This window comes from Carassius carassius, unplaced genomic scaffold (assembly GCF_963082965.1).
Source record: "Carassius carassius unplaced genomic scaffold, fCarCar2.1 SCAFFOLD_126, whole genome shotgun sequence".
Lineage (NCBI taxonomy): Eukaryota > Metazoa > Chordata > Actinopteri > Cypriniformes > Cyprinidae > Carassius > Carassius carassius.
Genome location: NW_026775045.1, coordinates 65001 through 77133, shown reverse-complemented (window position 1 = coordinate 77133; position 12133 = coordinate 65001). Strand labels below are relative to the sequence as shown.

Genomic DNA, 12133 nt, shown 5'->3' with positions numbered 1-12133 from the left:
GAGAGACTTTCTACAGAGATCCATTGCTGTAACAGTCTAGTTACATATTTTAATCTTGTTTCTTATCTGGTGGTTTTATTGTGGTTTTTATATTTCTTTGTAAACCCCAACCCAGTCATGTTCTGTGTGAGTGTGTGTGTGTGTGTGTGTGTGGTGTGTGTGTGTGTGTGTGTGTGTGTGTGTGTGAACTGCGTTGCACATCGCAGGTTCTGATATACAGTATTTTAGATCAGTGGCTCGTATGTTCCTGTGGTGCAGTGGTAGAGCATTGAGTTAGCGCCGCAAAAGGTTATGGATTCAATTTCTAGGGAACACACATACTAATTATTTAATAATAATAATAATAATGTATAATCTGAATGCACTGTAAGTCGCTTTGGATAAAAGGGTCTGCTTAATGCATAAATGTAAATGTGTAAAAGTATTGGTTTATTTTTTCTTTTCTGTTGTTTTTTATTTTTATCTTGTATACTCTCATGTAATCTAATAATGTATAAATCTGTAAAAATCATGTACAAAAATCTAAATTATTCCAAACTTTGGCTGGTAGTCAGTGTATAAATGATAGAATTTTCAAAGCTATTTAGAATTTTTTTTTTTTTAAATTTTTAAAGAAATATTTCTGTTTCAAAACCACCAGTTTTTTATTTTTATTTTACTTGGTTGATTACGTATCAGTTTAATGAAAAGATGCAAATAAAAGTCTTTATTCTTCTTATTTTTATATGTCTCTGGTTTTCATAAGTTTTATTTCACGGTTGGCTTCAGTTAACTAATTTTTCAAGTTAATCTGCTGACATATATCTTTGTTTTGAGATTTTATTTAATTTTATTTGTATTTATTTATATTAACTTAAATTTTACTTCCTGTCAGTGTTGCAGTTTCGTCCTCCCTGGATCATGTGACTGCCTCCTGCAGGCCGGAGGAGTGTGTGAACATCACCATGAACAGCAAGGACACGACAACAGAGTCCGGTCCGTCTCACACATACATTCACTCTCACACTCACAATCACACTCAAACACATTCACTCTCACAATCTCACACTCACATTCATTCGCACACTCACAATCAGACCCACTCACACACTCTCACAATCACACATCCACTCTTACACCCACAATCACACTCAAACACTCACATTCATTCGCACACTCACAATCTTACACTCACATTCACTCACACATTCACTTTCACACTCACAGTCACACACTCACAATCACTCGCACACTCACTCACAATCACACACAATCTCACACACACACGTACACACACACATACACACTTTCACACTCACATTCACTTTCACATTCAGAATCTCACAATCACACTCTCATGTTCACTCTTATACTCACAATCATACTCTTGCAATCACACACACTCACAATCACACTCTCACACTTACAATCACAGTCACAATTTCCCAAACATAATCACACAAACTCATAATCATATTCTTACACTCATACTCACACTCACATTCACACTCATGATCACACTTTCACAATCACAGTCACACTCTCACAATCAGACACCCCCCCCACACACACACTCACAATAACACTCACACAATCACACTCACAATCACACTCAAGGGGGAGTCGTGGCCTAGTGGTTAGAGAGTTTGACTCCTAACCTTAGGGTTGTGAGTTCGAGTCTCGGGCCGACAATACCACGACTGAGGTGTCCTTGAGCAAGACACCGAACCCCCATCTGCTCCCCAGGTGCTGCAGCATAAATGATGCCCACTGCTCTGGGTGTGTGTTCACAGAGTGTGTGTGTGTGTGTTCACTGCTGTGTGTGTGTGCACTGTGGATGGGTTAAATGCATAGCACAAATTCTGAGTATGGGTCACCATACTTGGCTGTATGTCACTTCACTCTCACAATCACACTCTCATGTTCACTCTTATACTCGCAATCACACTCTCACTCACAATCACACTCTCACTCACAATCACACACTCACAATCACACTCTCATGTTCACTCTTATACTCGCAATCACACAAACACTGACAATCACACTCTCACTCACAATCACACTCTCACACTTAGAATCACAGTCACCATCTCACAAACATAATTACACAAATTAATAATAAGATTCTTACACTCACATTCACTCTCACAAGCACACACACACTCACTCTCACAATCACATACAATCAAACTCTCACAATCACACTCATTCACACAATCACACACACAAACTATCACACTCACAATTACACACTTACACAATCACACTCACAATCACACTCACACTTTCACACTCACACTCAATCACACTCACAATCGTACTCACTCACAATCACTTTCACAATCACACTCTCACTCTCACTCACAATCGTACTCTCACTCACAATCACTTTCACAATCACACTCTCACTCTCACTCACAATCGTACTCTCACTCACAATCACAATCATACTCTCACTCACAATCACTTTCACAATCACACTCTCACTCACAATCGTACTCTCACTCTCACTCACAATCGTACTCTCACTCACAATCACAATCATACTCTCACTCACAATCACTTTCACAATCACACTCTCACTCACAATCGTACTCTCACTCACAATCACAATCGTACTCTCACTCACAATCACTTTCACAATCACACTCTCACTCACAATCACTTTCACAATCACACTCTCACTCACAATCGTAATCTCACTCACAATCACTTTCACAATCACACTCTCACTCTCACTCACAATCGTACTCTCACTCACAATCACACTTTCACACTCACACTCACACACACACACACACACACACACACACACACACACACACACTCACAATCACACTCACAATCACACTCTCAATCACAATCACACTTTCACTCTCACTCACAATCACACTTTCACACTCATACACTCACACTCACTCACAATCTCTCATTCACAATCACACTCTCACACTCACAATCACACTCTCACTCACAATCACACTTTCACACTCATACACTCACACTCACTCACAATCTCTCATTCACAATCACACTCTCACTCACAATCACACTCTCACTCACAATCACACTTCAACACTCATACTCTCACACTCACAATCTCACACTCACAATCACACTCTCACTCACAATCACACTTTCACACTCACAATCACACTCTCACACTCACAATCACACTCTCACTCACAATCACACTCTCACTCACAATCACACTTTCACAATCACACTCTCACACTCACAATCACACTCTCACTCACAATCACACTCTCACTCACAATCACACTCTCACACTCACAATCACACTCTCACACTCACAATCACACTCTCACTCACAATCACACTCTCACTCACAATCACACTCTCACACTCACAATCACACTCTCACTCACAATCACACTCTCACACTCACAATCACACTTTCACACTCATACTCTCACAATCACACTTTCACACTCACAATCACACTCTCACTCACAATCACACTTCAACACTCATACTCTCACACTCACAATCACACTCTCACTCACAATCACACTTTCACACTCACAATTACACTCTCACACTCACAATCACACTTTCACACTCATACTCTCACACTCACAATCTCACACTCACAATCACACTTTCACACTCATACTCTCACACTCACAATCTCACACTCACAATCACACTCTCACTCACAATCACACTTTCACACTCACAATCACACTCTCACACTCACAATCACACTCTCACACTCATACTCTCACACTCACAATCTCACACTCACAATCACACTTTCACACTCATACTCTCACACTCACAATCTCACACTCACAATCACACTTTCACACTCACAATCACACTGTCACTCACAATCACACTTCAACACTCATACTCTCACACTCACAATCACACTCTCACTCACAATCACACTCTCACACTCACAATCACACTTTCACACTCACAATCACATTCTCACACTCACAATCACACTTTCACACTCACAATCACACTTTCACACTCATACACTCGCACTCACTCACAATCTCTCAATCACAATCACACTCTCACAATCACACTCTCACTCTCACTCACAATCACACACTCACAATCACACTCTCACTCACAATCACACTTCAACACTCATACTCTCACACTCACAATCTCACACTCACAATCAGTGTCACACTCACAATCACACTCTCACACTCACAATCACACACTCACAATCACACTCTCATGTTCACTCTTATACTCGCAATCACACTCTCACTCACAATCACACTCTCACTCACAATCACACCCTCACAATCACACTCTCATGTTCACTCTTATACTCGCAATCACACAAACACTGACAATCACACTCTCACTCACAATCACACTCTCACACTTAGAATCACAGTCACCATCTCACAAACATAATTACACAAATTAATAATAAGATTCTTACACTCACATTCACTCTCACAAGCACACACACACTCACTCTCACACTCACATACAATCAAACTCTCACAATCACACTCATTCACACAATCACATTCTCACACTCACAATTACACACACACACACACACACAAACTATCACACTCACAATTACACACTTACACAATCACACTCACAATCACACTCACACCTTCACACTCACACTCAATCACACTCACACTTTCACACTCACACTCAATCACACTCACAATCGTACTCACTCACAATCACTTTCACAATCACACTCTCACTCTCACTCACAATCGTACTCTCACTCACAATCACTTTCACAATCACACTCTCACACTCACAATCACACTCTCACTCACAATCACACTCTCACACTCACAATCACACTTTCACACTCATACTCTCACACTCACAATCTCACACTCACAATCACACTTTCACACTCACAATCACACTCTCACTCACAATCACACTTCAACACTCATACACTCACAATCACACTCTCACTCACAATCACACTTTCACACTCACAATCACACTCTCACACTCACAATCACACTTTCACACTCATACTCTCACACTCACAATCTCACACTCACAATCACACCTTCACACTCATACTCTCACACTCACAATCTCACACTCACACTCACAATCACACTTTCACACTCATACTCTCACACTCACAATCACACTCTCACTCACAATCACACTTTCACACTCACAATCACACTCTCACACTCACAATCACACTCTCACACTCATACTCTCACACTCACAATCTCACACTCACAATCACACTTTCACACTCATACTCTCACACTCACAATCACACTTTCACACTCACAATCACACTGTCACTCACAATCACACTTCAACACTCATACTCTCACACTCACAATCACACTCTCACTCACAATCACACTCTCACACTCACAATCACACTTTCACACTCAGAATCACACTCTCACACTCACAATCACACTTTCACACTCGTACACTCGCACTCACTCACAATCTCTCAATCACACAATCACACTCTCACTCTCACTCACACACTCACAATCACACTCTCACTCACAATCACACTTCAACACTCATACTCTCACACTCACAATCTCACACTCACAATCAGTGTCACACTCACAATCACACTCTCACACTCAGAATCACACTCTCACACTCACAATCACACACTCACAATCACACTCTCATGTTCACTCTTATACTCGCAATCACACTCTCACTCACAATCACACTCTCACTCACAATCACACCCTCACAATCACACTCTCATGTTCACTCTTATACTCGCAATCACACAAACACTGACAATCACACTCTCACTCACAATCACACTCTCACACTTAGAATCACAGTCACCGTCTCACAAACATAATTACACAAATTAATAATAAGATTCGTACACTCACATTCACTCTCACAAGCACACACACACTCACTCTCACACTCACATACAATCAAACTCTCACAATCACACTCATTCACACAATCACATTCTCACACTCACAATTACACACACACACACACACACAAACTATCACACTCACAATTACACACTTACACAATCACACTCACAATCACACTCACACTTTCACACTCACACTCAATCACACTCACACTTTCACACTCACACTCAATAACACTCACAATCATACTCACTCACAATCACTTTCACAATCACACTCTCACTCTCACTCACAATCGTACTCTCACTCACAATCACTTTCACAATCACACTCTCACTCTCACTCACAATCGTACTCTCACTCACAATCACAATCATACTCTCACTCACAATCACTTTCACAATCACACTCTCACTCACAATCGTACTCTCACTCACAATCACAATCGTACTCTCACTCACAATCACTTTCACAATCACACTCTCACTCACAATCGTACTCTCACTCACAATCACTTTCACAATCACACTCTCACTCACAATCACTTTCACAATCACACTCTCACTCACAATCGTAATCTCACTCACAATCACTTTCACAATCACACTCTCACTCACAATCGTACTCTCACTCACAATCACACTTTCACACTCACACTCTCACACACAGACACACACACACACTCACAATCACACTCACAATCACACTCTCAATCACAATCACACTTTCACACTCACTCACAATCACACTTTCACACTCATACACTCACACTCACTCACAATCTCTCATTCACAATCACACTCTCACACTCACAATCACACTCTCACTCTCACTCACAATCACACTTTCACACTCATACACTCACACTCACTCACAATCTCTCATTCACAATCACACTCTCACACTCACAATCACACTCACAATCACACTCTCACTCACAATCACACTTCAACACTCATACTCTCACACTCACAATCTCACACTCACAATCACACTCTCACTCACAATCACACTTTCACACTCACAATCACACTCTCACACTCACAATCACACTCTCACTCACAATCACACTCTCACTCACAATCACACTTTCACACTCACAATCACACTCTCACACTCACAATCACACTCTCACTCACAATCACACTCTCAATCACAATCACACTCTCACACTCACAATCACACTCTCAAACTCACAATCACACTCTCACTCACAATCACACTCTCACTCACAATCACACTCTCACACTCACAATCACACTCTCACTCACAATCACACTCTCACACTCACAATCACACTTTCACACTCATACTCTCACACTCACAATCTCACACTCACAATCACACTTTCACACTCACAATCACACTCTCACTCACAATCACACTTCAACACTCATACTCTCACACTCACAATCTCACACTCACAATCACACTCTCACTCACAATCACACTTTCACACTCACAATCACACTCTCAAACTCACAATCAAACTTTCACACTCATACTCTCACACCCACAATCTCACACTCACAATCACACTTTCACACTCATACTCTCACACTCACAATCTCACACTCACAATCACACTCTCACTCACAATCACACTTTCACACTCACAATCACACTCTCACACTCACAATCACACTTTCACACTCATACTCTCACACTCACAATCTCACACTCACAATCACACTTTCACACTCATACTCTCACACTCACAATCTCACACTCACAATCACACTTTCACACTCACAATCACACTGTAACTCACAATCACACTTCAACACTCATACTCTCACACTCACACTCTCACTCACAATCACACTCTCACACTCACAATCACACTTTCACACTCACAATCACACTCTCACACTCACAATCACACTTTCACACTCACAATCACACTCTCACACTCACAATCACACTTTCACACTCATACACTCGCACTCACTCACAATCTCTCAATCACAATCACACTCTCACAATCACACTCTCACAATCACACTCTCACTCTCACTCACAATCACACACTCACAATCACACTCTCACTCACAATCACACTTCAACACTCATACTCTCACACTCACAATCTCACACTCACAATCACACTCTCACACTCACAATCACACTCTCACACTCACAATCACACACTCACAATCACACTCTCATGTTCACTCTTATACTCGCAATCACACTCTCACTCACAATCAGACTCTCACTCACAATCACACCCTCACAATCACACTCTCATGTTCACTCTTATACTCGCAATCACACAAACACTGACAATCACACTCTCACACTTAGAATCAGTCACCGTCTCACAAACATAATTACACAAATTAATAATAAGATTCGTACACTCACATTCACTCTCACAAGCACACACACACTCACTCTCACACTCACATACAATCAAACTCTCACAATCACACTCATTCACACAATCACATTCTCACACTCACAATTACACACACACACACAAACTATCACACTCACAATTACACACTTACACAATCACACTCACACTTTCACACTCACACTCAATCACACTCACACTTTCACACTCACACTCAATCACACTCACAATCGTACTCACTCACAATCACTTTCACAATCACACTCTCACTCACAATCGTACTCTCACTCACAATCACTTTCACAATCACACTCTCACTCTCACTCACAATCGTACTCTCACTCACAATCACAATCATACTCTCACTCACAATCACTTTCACAATCACACTCTCACTCACAATCGTACTCTCACTCACAATCACAATCGTACTCTCACTCACAATCACTTTCACAATCACACTCTCACTCTCACTCACAATCGTACTCTCACTCACAATCACTTTCACAATCACACTCTCACTCTCACTCACAATCACTTTCACAATCACACTCTCACTCACAATCGTAATCTCACTCACAATCACTTTCACAATCACACTCTCACTCACAATCGTACTCTCACTCACAATCACACTTTCACACTCACACTCTCACACACAGACACACACACACACACACACTCACACTCACAATCACACTCTCAATCACAATCACACTTTCACACTCACTCACAATCACACTTTCACACTCATACACTCACACTCACTCACAATCTCTCATTCACAATCACACTCTCACACTCACAATCACACTCTCACTCACAATCACACTTTCACACTCATACACTCACACTCACTCACAATCTCTCATTCACAATCACACTCTCACACTCACAATCACACTCTCACTCACAATCACACTCTCACTCACAATCACACTTCAACACTCATACTCTCACACTCATACTCTCACACTCACAATCACACTCTCACTCACACTTTCACACTCACAATCACACTCTCACACTCACAATCACACTCTCACTCACAATCACACTCTCACTCACAATCACACTTTCACACTCACAATCACACTCTCACACTCACAATCACACTCTCACTCACAATCACACTCTCACTCACAATCACACTCTCACACTCACAATCACACTCTCACACTCACAATCACACTCTCACTCACAATCACACTCTCACTCACAATCACACTTACACTCACAATCACACTCTCACACTCACAATCACACTCTCACTCACAATCACACTCTCACACTCACAATCACACTTTCACACTCATACTCTCACACTCACAATCTCACACTCACAATCACACTCTCACTCACAATCACACTTCAACACTCATACTCTCACACTCACAATCTCACACTCACAATCACACTCTCACTTACAATCACACTTTCACACTCACAATCACACTCTCAAACTCACAATCAAACTTTCACACTCATACTCTCACACCCACAATCTCACACTCACAATCACACTTTCACACTCATACTCTCACACTCACAATCACAGTTTCACACTCACAATCACACTCTCACTCACAATCACACTTTCACACTCACAATCACACTCTCACACTCACAATCACACTTTCACACTCATACTCTCACACTCACAATCTCACACTCACAATCACACTTTCACACTCATACTCTCACACTCACAATCTCACACTCACAATCACACTTTCACACTCACAATCACACTGTCACTCACAATCACACTTCAACACTCATACTCTCACACTCACAATCACACTCTCACTCACAATCACACTCTCACACTCACAATCACACTTTCACACTCACAATCACACTCTCACACTCACAATCACACTTTCACACTCATACACTCGCACTCACTCACAATCTCTCAATCACACAATCACACTCTCACTCTCACTCACAATCACACACTCACAATCACACTCTCACTCACAATCACACTCTCACACTCACAATCACACTTTCACACTCAGAATCACACTCTCACACTCACAATCACACTTTCACACTCATACACTCGCACTCACTCACAATCTCTCACTCACAATCACACTCTCACTCTCACTCACAATCACACTCTCACTCACAATCACACTTCAACACTCATACTCTCACACTCACAATCTCACACTCACAATCAGTGTCACACTCACAATCACACTCTCACACTCACAATCACACTCTCACACTCACAATCACACTTTCACACTCACAATCACACTCTCACTCACAATCACACTTTCACACTCATACACTCGCACTCACTCACAATCTCTCACTCACAATCACACTCTCACAATCACACTCTCACTCTCACTCACAATCACACACTCACAATCACACTCTCACTCACAATCACACTTCAACACTCATACTCTCACACTCACAATCTCACACTCACAATCAGTGTCACACTCACAATAACACTCTCACTCACAATCATACACACACTCACACACTCTCTCACACACACGCACACACACACACACACACACACACACACGCACGCACGCACACACACGCACACACACACACACACACAGATGTGTTGATGATGATGAACTCTGATGAATGCGTGTGATAATCAGTGTTGATCAGAATCATGATTACATTAGTGAAGCGTGCTGCTGACCAGTGTTTTGTGTTTAACAGAGACCAGCGGTCAGATGAAAGTGTTTTTACCCAATAAGCTGCTGGAGTGTTTGCCTCGCACCACCACTTTACCCAAAGAGAGACTGCGCTGGAACACCAACGAGGTGTGTGTTGCTGCACATACAGTATTACTTCATACTGCCACAGATTCTATAACGATTTGGTTTTTAGTTCCTATTTTTTCTATTTCATGATTTGATAAATACGTCTATATTCTTCAGTAAGTTTTATTTCAATTTCAGTATTTTTTGCAGTGGCAAAAAAGCTGAAATAAAAAAGGTGACAAGTTTTTATATTCTATTTCATTTATTGTAACATTTATTTCATTGTACGTAATAAAAATGTTGTTTTTTGATGTATGTGACGTGGATGATTAACAGCACTCTCATCAGCTTTACACTGAACTCTCTATTCTGTCAATTAATTTATATTTTTATGAGCTCGTTTAATAACTGTTTGACTTTGATTGTTTTTAATTTTAAGTGATTTCAGTTTAACAATTTTTATTATTTAATTACTTTTTAGTATATTCACCAGATGACTCTCACACTACTGTTGGGATTGCAAAAGAATCACAAAAGCATCTTTAGATTACTTTTATTTTTCCTTAAGTTCTGTTTTCACTCAAATTTGAGTTGAAGTTTTAGTAATTTTGTTTCATGCTTTTGTAATGTTTTTTTTGTCTTTTCAGTTTTATGTCTGTTTTTTACGTATTAGTTTTAGTTTATTTTGTTTCATCTTAATAAAAAAGAGAAAAGTTGGCTTGGCAACTAGTTGAAATAAAATAAGTTATTTTATATTTTATTTATGTTTATTAGTTTATATTTTATTAGTGTTTAATTTAAAGTAATGAAAATGTTTATAATGGACACTTGATTATAATCTAAGTGTGTTGTGTTTGTGTGTGGTTCAGGAAATTGCATCGTTCCTGATTTCGTTCGACAAACATGACGAGTGGCTTTCTTGCACGGTTAAGACCAGGTCAGTCTTAATTTTATCTAGAAGTAAATTAATTGAATGTACAGTGGCATTAACAGCATGTGTTCATCTAGTAGTGAATATAGAATATTTAAAGCAAGATTGGTTCAGCTGTCTGGTTGTGTTTTGAGTGAAGTGTATTTTTAATTCCTCGTTTCTGAATAGTGAATAAAATCGATGATGTTCACACACAGGCCACAGAACGGCTCCATCATCCTGTACAATCGCAAGAAGGTCAAAT

At 40.4% G+C, this 12133-nt stretch overlaps 1 protein-coding gene across 2 annotated transcripts in view; it reads left to right on the top strand.

Annotated features, from left to right (window-relative positions):
* Positions 1–833: 833 nt before the first annotated feature.
* Positions 834–12133, top strand: part of LOC132134444 (calmodulin-binding transcription activator 2-like) — a 56071-nt gene continuing 44771 nt past the window's right edge. For both annotated transcript variants that reach the window (XM_059547073.1, XM_059547072.1), the window contains exons 1-4: positions 834–975; positions 10915–11018; positions 11828–11895; positions 12087–12133. The exon at positions 12087–12133 is cut by the window's right edge and continues 89 nt beyond it. In XM_059547073.1, coding sequence (XP_059403056.1) covers positions 945–975; positions 10915–11018; positions 11828–11895; positions 12087–12133 — 250 coding nt within the window. In that variant the 5' untranslated portion in view covers positions 834–944. The remainder of the gene's footprint in view (positions 976–10914; positions 11019–11827; positions 11896–12086) is intronic.